This window comes from Tachypleus tridentatus, chromosome 8 (genome assembly GCF_004210375.1).
Source record: "Tachypleus tridentatus isolate NWPU-2018 chromosome 8, ASM421037v1, whole genome shotgun sequence".
In the NCBI taxonomy this organism is placed as follows: domain Eukaryota; kingdom Metazoa; phylum Arthropoda; class Merostomata; order Xiphosura; family Limulidae; genus Tachypleus; species Tachypleus tridentatus.
In genome coordinates, this window is record NC_134832.1 from 72,191,139 (window position 1) to 72,209,199 (window position 18,061).

The following is an 18,061-nucleotide window of genomic DNA, read 5'->3' on the forward strand; positions in this document are numbered from 1 at the left end:
GGATTTCTTTTTATACTAAGGGAATGAGTCCCTAGAACAGAGTTTCAGATAATTAGTAAATCTTTTGCTGGTAACTCATTGGATTACATGTGATCACAGAATGAACATTAGTTTCCATAATATAACTTCTAACGTCTTTTTTTTTTTCTTCTGCCTTGACAAAATTTTTCAAGCATTTAGTAAACATTACAAGGCTTCTGGAGACAATAAAAATCAGAATTTGTAATCAAGTATTTTTAATAAAAATTTGCCTGTTGATATATATGGTCATTGTGGTGACTGTTCCAAGTAGTTTATATGGCTTTCTACCTAGGGTATATGTGGATAGTAAAATTCTCGTTTTTTTCTTCAGAGCAAGGAATTACTCAACAGATTTCAAAATTCACAGTCGTATTACAAATTTCCCCTTCTAGTAAATCACAAACAACTATCAGATTTCTATAGTTTGGAATGTGCATTTTCTCCTGGTTGTAAACATTTTTAAGAGAAGTCATGAGTAAACAAGAAGTTTGAAAAGAGTGTAATAATAGGTGGAGCTGTTCTGGAAGGTTTACAAGATATATTGATATTTCACTAAATGAGAAAGGCAGGAATCTGTTTAGTACAGTTTATCCTCATTATTATATCAAAAGTGCAGCGAGTTGATTGTTACTAGAAGGCTGTGGTGTAACACTGACTTAATCCCCAAATACAGTTTGTTTTCAAGTATTCTTTAAGGATTTTAAAGGACCTAATCATGCTATTCCAAGACATCATTTTTTTTTTCTTGTAAATTAGATGTAGTTTGTATGTGTTTTTATAGGAGGAACAGTATAGTGCTATAGTAACATATTGGCCTGCTGATGAAAGAAAGTGTCGGAGATGTTATAATGTGCGATTTAATATTTAATGATTTTCATGGGTATTTATATGCTATAGAGGTTTTGCATGAACCTATTAGTGTCACGTGACCACAACGAGGTTTGCAAACATACCGCCATATTGGGTGGCAAGTGTCCCGCATGACTGAACGAGTTAACAACTGCTGTATTCAGTACTATTCACATGTAAATGGCTGCTGCTGGCTTTTCATCACTTGTAGCACACCTGACAGGTGCTGAAAAGGCCAGGTATGAAGAAAAAGTGAAGGAACTGGGTGTAGGAGACCCGTATATGCTCCTGCCACGTGTATTTACTCCAGTAATATCCAGCCAAGACAACGTTGCTCAGAGTCAGACTGTTGCCAGACTAGATCTGCCAAATATTACATGTGGTGACATTTATATGTATTTGAAAAACAGGACTTCCACCTATACAAATGAAAGTCTGAAAGGTTACAAAAGCCTTGATGCGTACAAGTACTTTGTGGCAGGATTTGTACAGAATGTCCAGATAACCAGGGCAATGTCGGATAAAGTCATCATTACAGCAAAGGTTTGTATATCATGTTATATTACATATATGTATCATGTACTCTGTATGATAGATTTAACTACATTTTAGACGAAGACTAGATACTGAAGTAAAGTAGGGCCCGCATTTTAATAAATGGTTCAATATTATTGTACTACATGTGTACTGACTGTTGTCAAAGCTCTAGCCTAGGAGCACTTCTATACATGTTTGTATACTGATATTAAGACACCTAATTGTCTAGGCTGTTTCAAGTTCATCAACAGAATCAGTACAACTGCTATCAGTGGCAGCAGTGCCAGCAGATTCTATGAAAGCAAGGTCAATCAGCCCAGCAGCAGCTTCATGTCTCTTTTGTTGTTCTTTTCTCCTTTTGGTCACTTCATTCCTGTTTTCATATTTACACAATTCAGCAGCTTTCCTTCTCTTCAGGGGAGAACGTGTAAAATGAAATATGAAAGGTACATAGTCAGGTGATAGGGGATCATCACTCTTCGTCCCTGAAACAGACTACAATAATTTAGTTAAGATATAGATCTACAGGCATCATCGGATAATATTTATATATATATAACAGATACACTGTACACTTTTAACTGAATATATATATATAACTGAATATGCTGAACATTGTTTAACAACTGAATGTACAGCCAACAAAGTAATTATTTGCACACTTTTTAATCTTGTGCCAGTTGTGGTTTTCTGATGAATTGCTTAAATTGGTCCTTTAAGAGATATTAACATTTTGTCTTAATGTACAAATGGCTATATAACCTATTCATCATGAATGATATTGTTCCTTCAGTACATTTACTATTCAGTTATTTAAAAGTAAAAGAAAAGTGTGCAAAAAAATTTCTTTGACTGGTGCTGCAGTGTGTTCTGTTATACATATATCATGCATGTAAGTTTCAATTTATTCAGCCTGGCTATAGATGAATTATACATACCTGACACAAAATGGTTACTACAAAGTCTGGTGTGCTCTGTGGGTGTCCAGTTTTTCCTATTGACAGCTGCAATCCATCGTCTTCTTCGGTCGGGATCTTTAGGAAATCTGTAGTATGACACATTTTCCACCTGTCCATGTCAATTTGAACAGTTAAATGCACAACACGAGTGTACCATCGTGCACTTTTGACTATGAATCACCCTTGTGTTGGAATATAAACACGCCGAGTGTGCCACCCATCATGGCGGTCAGCAGTAACTAGGTCAAGAGTGACATCACACGCAAAACCTCTATAGTGTCTGACACTCTACATGTAGAATGCAGCTCACACTACAGTTTTTCATATATGTCATGGCACAAGCACAGTTAAATTGTTCACCTGCCTGCTTCTATTTTAATATTTTTTGTTACTTTGAAACTGGTTGAAGTTGTTCTCATTTGTTCAGAAATTTTAAAGTGGTGGTCAAGATTTCAGTTATGGTAAGTTTCACACCAAAAAAATTATGCTGACCATTCTTTGAGGCATTATACTATTGGTTTCTTCCAGCTCTTACAAAGTACCTCTCTTCATGGACAGCATGTTGCACATTCATCACAAAAGGATCCTGTCCTCGTGTTATTGTGCTAGTATAGCATTTTCAGCCAATTAGAACAATATTTGAATGTTAAGTTCTTAACACTACAGAATAGTCTTCTGTATTGATTAAGCATGAACCAGCATTTTGATTATTTGGTTGGAACCATGCTAAACATGGTTTGTTCTAATTTGGCAGGGAGAATACTTTAAAAACATGTGTCATTAAAATCAGATCTCTTTTTCTTATGATGTAACTAGTTTTCCTCAATATCTCAGCTTATTTGGAAAATTTTTTTCTTTTTAGGAAGATTGGTTGGCTTACATAGTATGTGAGATTTTATTTCTTTTTATACATTTTCTGCATTGAAAATTAATTGAATCATAAAGTATTTACAACAGATACTCTAGATTAATCCTTATGAGCAATTGGATCATTTTACACAGCTTGTTATTTATCTTGGATGATAGGAAGTCTTTAGATTAATGGTAAATTATTTTAGTGTTACTTGTATAACAAATGATATTTTTTTGGTACAGATACTTCAAAATGCAACCTGGATAATAAAAGTTTGTGAAATTTGTTTATACATTACTTGTGAACAAACAAAAAGGAAGTAAGCAGCAACTGCTTAGCTCAGTGTGCAACTTACAGAGAAAGTTGTGAAAGACAAATCTACAAAAGTAGTTCGGGTGGAAAGGGGTGTGTGTGATATTTTGAAAAGCTTGTCATTTTTCTCACAGTGAACTTGGCAGTTACTGCCCAGTTTCACTTTGTTTGCTCTTCATAAAGTCTGCATAAATTATCTATAAAACAAATAACTACTTGTGTTGGAAATTTATTTGTTCAATATTATTGAACTATTTGAAAAATTAAAAGCAGAACACAAAGGTAACCAAGTTAAAAAATAGTGCAATTAGCTAATTAGTATACTAAATAGTTTTCAGCATTGCAAATGTATAAAGATGGAAAGAAATAAAATATGATTCATTATCTCCATTTTACATTTATTTGTTTGTTTTAACATAATAGAATTAAGTGTGTATAACACTACTGACTTGCTTTACACTCCATCCTCAAGAAAACTTTAAAGTAAAGGATTAATAAACTTACTTTAATAAGAAGTTTAAATTTAACTTCTTGATTGATTTAGTAATAATAAAGAGATTTAATTTTTTTTAGAATTCTTTTGATGCTGGTATTGTAGTTGATATGAGTGAATACAGTCGAGACCCTCACACTGTAGCAGGTATTGTATACAGGTTTTTATAAAATAGATAATGTATAATGTGGTAAAGGTAACTTGTTTTGTCTTATTAAAGGATTATAAATAATGTGCTATGAATTTTTCAAGGTTATGGTCTTGATTTTTCTGAAGTGTGTATTTCATATTTATTAACTAAGAGCTGCAGACAGCATCTGATGTAGCTTTTTATTATTCGTTTTGGCTTCAGATTTAAACACATACTCATTAAGAACTTAAAACAACATAAGCTAACTATAAATGAAAGCAAAAAAGTATTTTATAAATTAAGTCAATCCTTCTTCACAGAACTCGGTAAAAAAAATAATGTATCAGTGAAGCACTTTTGATATTGAAGTTTTGTTAATTTTTATCTCTATATAAAATTGTCAGTTTTGCATCATTTCTTATATGAGTTTCTGTGAAGACTTAGAATATTGCAAAATATTAAAAACTAATTTTTTTAGTCAATTATGTTTTTCACTTACTCTGCAAAATGGTTGGATGCAAGCAAAACACATCATTAATGTTTCATTATTTGATATTCAGGCAGCTTGGACTTGGAAAATTTCACATGATTTCAGGTAGTTGTTAATCCATTTGTAATAAACATGCTCACTCATTAATAAGTTAACATAATAAATAATAAGTTATCAGTAATCATAAATACATTAACTGATAATATTACCAAGTATTAACTTAAAACCTTCTTCTGTGCATTTTTGAAAACCTTTTGTTCTTTGATAGATTATTTAGGCAGAGTATTCATGATGAAACTTTGTAGAATGGACGGCAACTGTCTGTTGTGGAAACACAAGTGTAGAGGATGATGTTGCAAAAGTCTTTTGCCTTTTGTCTTCAATGTCATTCATACCATATCATTCTAGGATAAATGATTATTACACTCTAACACAGATTTAGTCTTTGTAACAAAAGTAGAAACATTTATTAGTTTATTTCAAATATTTGACTTTTCTTTTATTATTATTGAAACATAGTATATACTTTAATGAGTGTTTTCTTTCTGGCCTAAAAGAGTACATTTGTAAACATGTTCAAGTTGTTTGAAAATGTTTTCTCCAACTGTGTTGTTTTGCATATACAATTACCTATCATTAACATTTATGCCTATTATTAGGTAATTGATTCTTAACATTCAATAGCCCCCTGCTAGTACAGCAGTATGTCTCTGGATTTACAATGCTAAAATCAGGGGTTCGATTCCCCTCGGTGGGCTCAGTAGATAGCCTGATGTGGCTTTGCTCTAAGAAAACATACATACATAACATTCAATATTCATAATTCTGGATATATTATTGGAAAATTTAAATATTTTTTTAGTAATACGAAATTAGTTTCCACTTATAGTTTAAATTGTTAAAAAGTTCTCACCAGTAGTTTCTGAAAGGTTATCCATTTTGCTCAGCTGGTAGAATGCTCATGTATCTATTTGAAATAAAAGAATATAAAAATATTAAATTTTGTTATCCTTTGCTAATTAACTGTTCAGATGTTTTTAAATTTGCTTTTAGAAATGATATTGGGGGAAAAAAAAACATTTTGCATTTTAATTATGTGTAAATGCTTAATTTTGTTGTTGAAACAGTTGCAAAATTTAGTTCAGCTTATTGAAATTATTTGAGAAAATGAACCAATGTGGATGATGCAAACCTAATATAGCTCAATAGAAAGACAAATTGCAGGAGTCACAACAGTTTTCAGCAGTGGCATGTGTGTGTGTGTATATATATATATATATTTCAATGTCTTCCACACCAGCCTTGGCAAACCGTGTCTTTATGGACCTCGCCTTGTGCATGGGGGCATTGTCATGCTGAAACAAAACAGTACCTTCCCCAAACTGTTGCCACAAAGTTGGAAGCAAATAATTCTCTAAAATGTCATTGTATGTTGTAGTTTTAAGATTTCCCTTCACTGGAATTAAAGAGCTTAGCCCAAACCATGAAAAACAGCCCCATACCATTATTCCTTCTCCACAAAACTTTACAAATAATAATACAAATAATAGCACTTACAGTTGGCAGAAATTTGACAAACTGACTTGTTAGAAAGGTGGCATTTTATGACAGTGCCATATTGAAAGTCACTGAGCTCTTCAGTATGACCTATTCTACTGCTAATATTTGTCTCTGGAGATTGCATGCCTGTATGCTTGATTTTATACACCTGTTAGCAATGGGTGTGGCTGAAATAGTTGAACCCACTAATTGGAAGGGCTGTCCACATACTTTTGGCCATGTAGTGTGTATAAAACTAGAAAATCTGAAAACAGAGATGAGTTGAAAGATACTGTAAAATGACCTTCTGAACTTGGTTGTCTAAAATACAGCAAGAGGTGCTTTTAAGATCTGTAACTAATAGAAGGAATAGAAAAATCCAAATCATTCGTAAAAGGTGTGCCTGATGTATTATTAGTGTATGTGTGTTTAAAAGATCATTCTTTCATGTATATGCTGAAGTTATTTGACTTGCTGTATGTTTCTGAATATAATTATACATTGTATAAAATGGTATAAATGAACTTAGGTTTCCATTTTTGACATATATTAATCTTATAGCTGTACTTTCTGAAAGATAGCTTTCTGTAGAAACACTTTTTAAATACATCGGTCTTATTGCGTAGATTTATTAGTTTTTAGGTGTATAATGAATGTTAGAATTTACTAAGTGAAGCCCTGATTTTTATGCTGCATTGAAATTATGAAAATAATTTATTGATTCATTTACAACTGAAATAGGTGCCTTAAAGTCATATCTTCGAGAACTTCCAGAGCCTCTCTTGACCTTTGACCTCTATGATGAGTGGATGAATGCAGCAAAGTAGGTCTTGAGTAATTAAATACATTTGAAACTTATTATTTAATAATATTTTAGATAGAATTTTATAACCTAACTAATAAATAAGCTGCTTTACAAGTTTATGTTATTGTCCTATTAGTATTTATTATAAAGGAGTTTGATGAGTGTTCAGTAGTCTAGCATAAAGACCTTGAATGTAAAGATAATGCAGCTTGGGTTGTACATAAACATGGCAAGATATGGGAAGTAGTTCCATTTAATAACAAGTTGTTATTAGAGAGAACAACAAGCTTATTCAGTTATATACTCTATTGTGGCCTAGATGCTATCTTGTTTTTCTCCAGTTTGTCATTTTTGTTAAAACAATGAAGCACAATGAACATGAAATGTTAACATTTCACTGTAGCACCTGCATAATTGAGTTTGTTGACCATCTTGTATAACCTCAAGATGTGACTGTGTATACGAAACAAACTGTTGTCCAGTGGTTCATTCTGTTGAGCATTTGTTGTATGCTGGAATTACTTCTACATATTCTGCAATATCTACAAGAAAAGTTTCATTACCCAGTCACCTATGGTATCAAGGCCAGTGTTTAAAAGTCCATCATCCAAGAGACTTGGGAATTGATTATAAAATTGTTTTGTGACTGATTATTTGTAGCAGTATAACTATTTTTTGAATAGTCTTGTGTAATTCATGACTTAGGTTAATGTTACTGATCATTTTATTAATTAAGGGGCATTTTCTTAATTATAGTCTGATTTTTGCCATAGAATTTAGCATTTGTCTTCATGATAGTGTGATTAAAAATATTATCCAAGTGCTTTGTTGGGAACAGAAAATGATCAGTTTTGGTATAATTGATGCACACTAGTAATTACTTTTGTCAATAATTTTGTTGTGTTGTTGGTTGATGGTTTATTTTTGTTGAATTAAATCATAAACAGCAAACAGAAAAATGAACATACTGAAATTTGCATCAGCACAGTTCTGTCTTTTGGCATCAAAACATAATCTCTAATTAAATGTCTGTAAAGCTCATATTTAGCCAAAATAATTAACAAGATTAGTTGAAATTAAAAAAAAAAAAAATCGGATATAATTTTTTTCCTCTTACATTGAAAACACAAGTTTTCTTGCTCACACAGGACTGTGGGAAACTTTAAACATATTTGGTTGTTTGTATGTGAAATTAAAATAAAACCAGTTACTGGTATTTTAAAAATGAATCATGCTTTAATAAATCAAAATATAAATAATTTTCAATGTTTAAACTAAGTGCTTCAAATCAGAATCAGTCTTGGATTAATACTGCTCTCTATTGTTAATCTGAAACTTGAGGAAGTTAGTTCAGATATTGTATATATTTTTATCTTAACTGGTATAAGCTTAAAATATTTATCTTCCATATAATAGTAAGAAACAAACCCTTTTTTGGAATGTTGAACATAAGTAAAAGCTGTCTTAAGTAAATTCAAATTAAAGTAAACAGGTAAAAAATTACAAAAGCAATTAACTTTATCTGGGTTATCCAGTGGTACACGTTGGATGTTTTGAAGTCTTTAATATGGGAAATATGTGACTTTTTTTTTCAGTTGCTTTTGTTATGGGTTAATATATAGTTGAATGACGTAGCTGCTTAGTACTCACTTGTTTGAAAAGATTGGTTGATAAATATTGACAGTAATTTTCATACATACACTAAAGTTTCATAAACCAGTTTATTTTCACTTTAAACAGAACTGCTGATTCTGAGATGAAGATACAAGCACTACAAGTGGTATTACAACAATTGCCTGAAGCCTACTATAAAAACCTGAGGTAATTTGTTTTCATTTAATAATGAAAAGACTAATAATCTTATAGTTTTCAAGTATTTAACTTGAATAAAATATTTTTTAGTATTGTGCAGAGTTTGTGCTGAATAATTTATAATTAAATGAATAAAGTATAGCACCCTATTATGTGTTTACACAGACTTTCCAGAATTGAAGATATTTCTCTCTATATTTGCTATTCTCACTAATTTAACCAAACAATACATCCAGTAAGTTTTTGCTAACTATGGCATATTGGTCATATTTTTGTGTCTGTAGTGTAGACATGTTAACAAATGTTAAGAAAATGTCATGTCAAGAAAAGAACTGAAACAAACTTATAGTTTTAGTAGAAGCAGAAGTCTTGCATTCTGTTGATTCAGTATGAAGATCAGTAGAGCAGTTATCAGACTTTCAAATCCGTGGTTGTTGTAAGCTCTTCTAATTGTTGTAAAGATGTAATTTGTCAAAACATGCAAAACAATGGTTAAGTTTTCAGCTTTGCTCAAAGTAATTTATTTTATGTGGGTAGACAATCTTTTTGTGGTGTAACCCAAGTACGTCCTATCACGTGTAGCCAGTACATGTGGATTTGTAAGTTTTAAATGATCATTCATTCTTTTATTCTGAAAGTCATCTTGGATACTTGTCTTCTCTGTAGTTGTGGATACATGTTAGTTAGGAAAGAAACCAACTTTCTTTTTCAGTGTGTTGTGACTATTCAATGTCATCCTAGTACAGTTGGTTTTCGGATACGTTTAACTTTATAGCTTTACAAGTAGTAAGTTTATTACATTTTAAGTTTATTAATACCAATGAAACAAATATTTGATTGTTTTATTTTAAACGTTTCTTGGTACAACATATTTCTTCATGCAATAGAAAGTGATTTTACATAATCCTGTGTAATTTACCAGAATGTTCACAATATTAATTTTGATTATTCTTTTACTAAAACTATTAGAATTAGTACACACTCTTGAAAAATATCAGTTTATAATTATGATATGCATCAGTTTCAAAACTACCTTAGTGATTGTGTACATGTATACCCAAGGACTGTAATTTAGATTACATTCATGCTCATCTATGAATTTTATATTTGGATATTTATTGTTTAAATACCATAAAAATTCATTAACATGGTTGTGGGACTGAAAAATAGGAATGATGTCATCAGCATAGCAATTATTAGAAAAACAGAAATAAATTAGTTGAACATTTTTCCAGTTATTACTTTCTATAATAAAAGAAGAAATTACTTAATACATGTACAAGTTTTGATCTCGTAATGACCTCATCAACCTGGTCATGAATAAGGCTTTATAAAATATGATTTAACTTACTGTTTGTAACAGCAATTTAGAAAAAGTTTTGAACTTTTTCACTGTGTCTAAATATGAAAAAGAAAGAAAGAAAAAGCTTGGAACACCATTGGTTTCCTATAACAGTTTATTTAATTGTAAAGAGTATACTAAAAGTGGCTGTGTACACATTGTTAAAAACTTTGTTCTATAAAGAATTACAAAGCTCAAAATTAAATTTAAACAGTGGTTTCATTACTTGTATTGAAAAGATGTTACCAAAACACCTGACTGTGGTTATAAGTAAATTGCCAATATTTGATGCCACCAGACTTACAGGACAATCCATTGTTTCTGAATTTTGAACAAACCATACATAAAGTGATTAAACTAATTGCTTGAATAATGTATAGTTTATTTATATTATATCTTGATCATTTTTTAATCAAAAAACAAGGTATATATAGTGTCACTCCAGGACTAAGGTTTTTAAACTTTTTATTCTGGGACCTGCTAAAGTAGTGAGGGTAGACATTAAAGACCCTCATTTGTGGGATAATTAAAAATCATTAGAATATATTCACAGTTCTGAAACAAAATGCTGGTATAATTATAAACATGTAGTTTATTTTTAAATTATTCCATGAGTCAATATAAAAACGTATAGAATATTTTTTTAAAAAAGGTTAACTTAGTGATTTAGTTATTGTGCATAGACTGTGAATCTAAGTATTCATGGTTTGCATCCAGTTTCTTCCAAAATACTCTACTTTGGGACTGTGGATGTGTTGTAAGAGTGATGATAAGTATTTTGACTAGCTGTCTTCCACTTTAGTCTGTCAGTTCAAAATTAAGGATAGCTTTGCACAAAAATTTAAATTGAACTAAGAAAATAATATAAGGAACTGTATTAAAAACAGCAAAGAGGTTGAAAATATAAAGTAATTCTGTCCTTGTGAACATACAAGTACAAACTAGGGCATGCATACCATGTCCAGGGGCATAATGATTGAATACAGGGATAAGGGCTTGAACAAATAAATTAAATCAAGACTGTAGTTTTATATGCATGATTTGTTTCATGACTACTTTATTCTACATTACAGAAATGGTGTTACAATTACTTTATTACTTTTACTAATCCATCTCTACAATCTGTGTTAGTTGATACTCTGAGTAGTTCTTGATAAACCACATTAAATGTTCTTCCTCCTTCCTGGACCAGAATAAAGAAAGTTCTTGGTTATCCTACTCTTGAACATTCAACATAGGATTAACCATGTGGAAAGCAAAAGATTTTCTGATGTAGCCCTGCCACTTTTAGGATATGACCTTATGCTTTGGTTGCCAAATATGAGAGTTTGACATTTTTAATGAAAATTCAAAAGTTTCAAAAATTTAAATAAAAAAACAAAAAGAAATAAATAAAAACTGATCCAAGATTGTGGAGTCATTAGTGAAACATTTTTTTTTGCTGTGGGTGTAGCCCAATGTGGGTAAGGCTGGTTAATAACTGCCCTATGAAATGCTGTGTGACCCATTGTATTATTCTACTAAGCTTGATTGAGATTAGTCTGAAGATTATGGAATAGTTTGTGAGCAAATAAAGAAACACCTTTTTTTTAACCTTTATAAGCATAGGTTTACCAAAAAAATGCTCAATAGGTTCGTTGCATTTTTTCAACTTCCTTGCAATTCCCATTAGAGTCTGCTTTGGGGTCATTAACCACAGACTGAGAACATAGGCTCTATGGTAACAAGCACAGTACACTAAGAAAAATATTTTTTATCCTGAGGATATTGAAATACACATAACAACCTTGTTATAGCTAATAGATATGAAGGTGAGTGACAATTAATAATTTGTGGATGTCTGATCATTTCTGAATTTAATCCAATTCTTAGTCAGTAGATTTTGACACTTCTCTTCTCCACAACCTTGAAGCTTACTTTAATTTTATTTTTCTTTGTAATAAACATAATTTAGGCCTGTTTGCTACTAAAGTTCTTAGATTCAAAGTTTTAATGGAATAATAGTATAGGCGTGAGTTGTCTTTTTTAGCTTAGTATTTATTGTAAGTACATTATGATGGTTTTTATGTTGCTAACTTGTGGGAATAATGAAGTTTTGATCTGTAGTTTAGTATTGTAAGTACACTAGTGTTTTTTTATGTTACTGGGTTATGAGAATAATGAAGTTTTCATCTGTAGTTTAGTATTGTAAGTACACTAGTGTTTTTTTATGTTACTGGGTTATGAGAATAATGAAGTTTTCATCTGTAGTTTAGTATTGTAAGTACACTAGTGTTTTTTTATGTTACTGGGTTATGAGAATAATGAAGTTTTGATCTGTAGTTTAGTATTGTAAGTACACTAGTGTTTTTTATGTTACTGGGTTATGAGAATAATGAGGTTTTGATCTGTAGTTTAGTATTGTAAGTACACTAGTGTTTTTTTATGTTACTGGGTTATGAGAATAATGAAGTTTTGATCTGTAGTTTAGTATTGTAAGTACACTAGTGTTTTTTTATGTTACTGGGTTATGAGAATAATGAAGTTTTGATCTGTAGTTTAGTATTGTAAGTACACTAGTGTTTTTTATGTTACTGGGTTATGAGAATAATGAAGTTTTGATCTGTAGTTTAGTATTGTAAGTACACTAGTGTTTTTTATGTTACTGGGTTATGAGAATAATGAAGTTTTGATCTGTAGTTTAGTATTGTAAGTACACTAGTGTTTTTTTATGTTACTGGGTTATGAGAATAATGAAGTTTTCATCTGTAGTTTAGTATTATAAGTACACTAGTGTTTTTTTTGTTACTGGGTTATGAGAATAATGAGGTTTTGATCTGTAGTTTAGTATTGTAAGTACACTAGTGTTTTTTTATGTTACTGGGTTATGAGAATAATGAGGTTTTGATCTGTAGTTTAGTATTGTAAGTACACTAGTGTTTTTTTATGTTACTGGGTTATGAGAATAATGAGGTTTTGATCTGTAGTTTAGTATTGTAAGTACACTAGTGTTTTTTTATGTTACTGGGTTATGAGAATAATGAGGTTTTGATCTGTAGTTTAGTATTGTAAGTACACTAGTGTTTTTTTATGTTACTTGGTTATGAGAATAATGAAGTTTTGATCCAAAAAGGATTTTATTTTTTGCAACTAGACAGCCAGAATATTTTGTTCATTCTTAGATAAAGTTAAGAATATTTTGTAGCTTGATATAAAGAACAATGTTATTATATATGAAACTTTTACTTGTATTGTGTTAGAGATAAATAAAAACAGTCTTTAAGATTTAAGAATTTTGTAGATATTAAAAATACACAAATAACTAAGTTGATTATAGTGACTTGTAGGTTCTGGGGTTCAGTAGGTTCACTCACTGAAGTTTCACTACTTCCTGATGTTAAACAGGTAACTTACTTCAAAATAATGACATTTTGTGCTGTATTTAGTCACCACTGACAAATATCTTGTATTCACAATATTGTAATGTTGTAAACTGGATTTAACATTATTTTAAAACAACATCCCAACTTGACTCTTAACTCTTCCACCTTAAAACATTGTTTGCAGTATTTGAAAAATTATTTAACTTTTTGATTGAAGTAGCATTATTTTTAAATTGCAGAAAACAGTTTCTGGTTTAATGCTTCACTAAGACTTGTATTGGCCAAATTCATAACACAGTTCTGTAATGTGATTTATATTCTAAAACAATGTATATATATATTCAAAACTTGTAGAGATAAGCTTAAACAAACAGTCTGGTGTGCTTTTGCAGATTTAGTTCATTCATGATTTTTGTAATAAAGTAATGTTATCAACATTAGTCCATAAAGTAGATAAACTGCAGTAGAAGTTTTCTGTTCAGATAATACTCCAAATGAAATAGGTAAACTACCATTTTCAGATGTGGAAATACATTTCTTATTCAATAGTATCATACTTATAATATTTCTAATCCATACTTTGTGATTTCCTGACTGATCTTCACATAAGTAAAATTTGAGATAAACAATATTTTTTAACTTCTGTAGTAATTAAGAATACTTATTTTCTAGATACGTCATCAAATTTTTAGCTAAACTGGCTAACAGAGCTGAAGTAAACAAGATGTCACCACAAAATATAGCCATAGTTATTGCTCCCAATCTTATCTGGAACTCTGAACAGGATTCCTTACAATTAGGGTAAGTATCTCCGTCTTTGTTGTACTTATTCAAATTACACTATATAACACAAATTTTGTTCCTGGATAGTATGTATTATTTCTTAATTGCTTATGTTGTAAAAGTGCAGAAAATGGCCATTATTCCCTTCAAACTTTGCTTTTGTGACCTGGATAATGAAATTTAGAAATTTAACCAATTTTCTATGTAAAAACAGACAAATTTGCACATTTTCATTTGCATAAGGTCTGAATAAAACAACATGAATCAAGATTTACATGTATTTACGCTAAAGTTACACAAAAGTTAACAAAAATGTTTAGAAGTAATTAGTTTTTCGAGATTTGCAACTGTAATGTAAATCACTTTCATATATCAACCCCCAAATATAGTCTCCCATCATGTTTTCGTTATATGCTCCTTGGTAATGGCATTCAAAGTCCAATATATTGCTTTGCTCCTCTGAGTATGCTCCCATGTTCTCCTTGAGTTTATCAAGATGAGCATCAAGGATATGGACTTTCAGGGACATTTCTGCAGCCCATTTTGCTGTAGTTTTCAGCAGAGTTTCAACCAGTTCCACACAATTTTCGGCCTTGTGATTGCCCAAGAAGCCCCAAACCACTGCGAAAAAGCTGCCCCAAGCTTTTTTTCCCTTCCTACTGAGCATTCTGGGGTATTATGTGCACTCCAGGATCTTCTTTATTTGTGGTCATACAAAAATGAACAAAAATGTTTAGAAGTGAATAGTTTTTCGAGATTTGCAACTGTAATGTAAACCACTTTCACATATCAGCCCCCAAGTATAGTCTTCCATCATGTTTTCATTATATGCTCCTTGGTAGCGGTGTTCAAAGTCCAGTATATCTTGGTGGAAGTGCTTGCCTTGTTCCTCTGAGTATGCTTCCATTGTGATTGCCAAAGAAGCCCCGAACCACTGTGACAAAGCCGCCCCAAGCTTTTTTCCCTTCCGACTGAGCTTTTTGGGCAATTTTGTGCACTCCAGGATTTTCTTTATTTGTGGTCCAGTGAAGACACCAGCTTTGACCTTTGCCTCAGACAGCTCAGGGAGGAAGTCTCGAAAGTACTTGAAGGCTGCAGACTCCTTATCAAGAGTTGTGACAAATTGTTTCATAAGACCCAGTTTTATGTGCAATGGTGGGAACACCTTTTGGAGGTCCACTGGTGCCTCAACTTGACATTGTGCCTCCCCATAGAGAACTCGGTCTGTTGTGGTCAGTGCTTCCTGTTGTAGTGTGCTGCAGTGTCCTTGCTGTCCAAAAGGCAAAGATAGTAGGGAAACTTGGTAAAGCCTCCTTGGAGACCCATCAGGAATGCCACCATTTTGAAGTCTCTGATAACTCCCAGCCATACTCATCATACTTCAAGGCTTCTAGCAAGGTCTTGATGCTGTATTCCTGTTTCACAGAGTACCTTTTTGCTCTTGTCTTGATAAATTGGCCACATACATAGCATAATGCATCTGGAGAATGCTTGCAGCTTTTTGATGCTGTCTCTGATAAAATCAAATAGGTCTATGTGTTCACTTAGGCAGCTAGAACTAAACTGAAGTGGTGAGTGGCTAAGCCCCTATGTATACAGGGTGGCCTGTAAGTCCCTATCCATCCATATGTTATTTTGCTATATTCAATTACGCATGTATTATAAATTTGTTTCTTTTATTTCAGAGAAATATGGCTGATTTAAGCCCATTTACACTTGAAGAGCGTATTGTGACAAGTATGTGGGTACATGAGCACAAGAATACTGGTGACAGCACACAGATACACTGGATACATAAGATATAGGGATGGGTAGGGACTTACAGGCCACCCTGTGTATTACTATGGAAAGTTCTAGAAAATTCTAAAAGGTTCTTGAAAATTCTCGTAAGTTCTACAACACTCTAGAAAGTTATTGAAAATTCTTGTAAGTTGCAGAAAATTCTCTACCAGCTACTCAGTACTGAATCTATGTGGAATGTTTTGGAAAATGGGTAAATGTGAAAATTGCATTACTCAGGTCAGAAAAGCAAAGTTTGAAGAGAAAAATAGGTCTTTTTCCATTTACTTTAGGCATAAGAAAATTGGGAAATAACACTTTCTGCCCAGGAATAAGAAAAAGTAAACATTTTGTTACATAGTGTTGTATAAAGTAAAATTTGAAAGCAGTTTCTCTTTATTTAATAAGAAATGTTTTAAATTTTGAAAAACAAACTGGGAATATTCAGAAATGCAACATTTTTGTACACAATTTGGAAAATTTTCCATTTTCACTACCAGTCCTTTAGTTTTTGTGATAATTTCTTTAGCTTTCTTAAAATTAGATTCAAGAGCTTCATGATAAATAAAAAATTATAAGAAAAAAATCCCTTGGTGTACAATGCCCAGTGACAGTAAATACCTGTTGATCTAATACTGCATCTTACTTCATGGTTTGTTATCTAGTGAAAGTATATACTCGTGAATTAGGTTCTGAAGAAAAACTTAGAACCTAAATATTTTCAAGAGTAAGGAATTTAAACTCTGATGACTAACTAATAATTTGCTCCATCAGTTTAATTTCTGACTGCTGATTAGATTATCTTGCTGTGGCATTTTGTTTTGCTTTCTGGATAAGTGAACAGCATATCATACATGTAAGTTATTAAATCGTATCTGTATTGTAAATTAAACATTTATAGGTAGTTGTGAAAGCTGCTTGTAGTTTCTACACTCACTTTCTCACTTGTATATATGATGTTTTCTTTCTGTAATTGCAGCCCTCTCACATCCAAATGCCTTTTCTGTGTCATGTTTATGACTTTATTTTTATCCTGATCTCCCAGTGGGACATCAGTAAGTCCAAGGATTTACAAAGCTAAAATCAGGAGTTTGATTCCCTTTGGTGGACACAGCAGATAGCCAAATGTGACTTTGCTATAACAAAACATACATACTTTGTTGATAGAGTGAACTTTTATTGTACTCTCTGGTTCCTCATTTATGTCTTTTTGTTATTATCTTCCTGTATTCCCTCTCCCACCATCACCATTTATCTGAGACACTTTATTGTGCTTCATATGGGTTTTCTGTATACAATTGTTCCCTTCTCTTTACTATATTAGCCAGTTATTCTTATTCTGCCCTGTCTGTTGTTCAGTTTGTTCTCCTGATGCCAAGACTTGTTAGATCATGTTTGTTTCTCTTAACTTATTCCCCTTTCTTGTGCATATGGTTTTTCTCATGCACACTTTTTTCATATGGATGTCTTCAGTGGTGTTCAGTTCTTCTTCGTGACCTAGACTGATGTTATACAGCTTTAGTATTCATTATCTTTACAGGTTTATCTTCTTTCTCAGCATTGCCCTTCACCCTCTTCTCATCCTCCCTCTAACAGAGGTCTAGTTCATTGCTCTTTTTGTCAGGTGACTGTTAGATGTGCAACCCTTGGGTACCCACCTTTTGTCTTGTTTGGTCTCATTTTCTGTCTACAATCATTTCTTATTTCTATAACTTGGTCTCTCTCCTCACTTATCATTTCCTTTTCTTCTCTATCTGACCCCATCTAGGATATTTTTCACCTGCCCTGCAGCTAGTTGTGGTCAGCATGTTGGACATCTTTCTGCACATTACTCTTGACCTGCCCTTTATAGTTTTTCTACACTCTGCCCATAAATTTGTTTTTTCTCATTCCTTGTTCTTTGTTATAATGTATTGTCAGCTTTTATATTTATAGGTATTTTAAAGGCTTTTACTCTCCACATTCATGGGCTTGGTATGAAATTCCCATTTAATT

General features: G+C 31.9%; 1 protein-coding gene and 1 long non-coding RNA gene across 6 annotated transcripts in view; one reads left to right on the forward strand and one right to left on the reverse strand.

Annotated features, from left to right (window-relative positions):
- Positions 1-18,061, forward strand: part of LOC143222648 (rho GTPase-activating protein 44-like) — a 76,687-nt gene that overhangs the window by 45,988 nt on the left and 12,638 nt on the right. For all 5 annotated transcript variants that reach the window (XM_076449419.1, XM_076449418.1, XM_076449417.1 and 2 more), the window contains 4 exons: positions 4,105-4,171; positions 6,925-7,006; positions 8,729-8,809; positions 14,177-14,305. In XM_076449419.1, the coding sequence (XP_076305534.1) occupies positions 4,105-4,171; positions 6,925-7,006; positions 8,729-8,809; positions 14,177-14,305 (359 nt within the window). The remainder of the gene's footprint in view (positions 1-4,104; positions 4,172-6,924; positions 7,007-8,728; positions 8,810-14,176; positions 14,306-18,061) is intronic.
- On the reverse strand, positions 1,746-2,516 carry LOC143222650 (uncharacterized). The gene is made up of 2 exons (XR_013012399.1): positions 2,346-2,516; positions 1,746-1,892 (listed from the first exon to the last, which is right to left on the reverse strand). It is a non-coding gene; the product is annotated as an uncharacterized LOC143222650 (long non-coding RNA).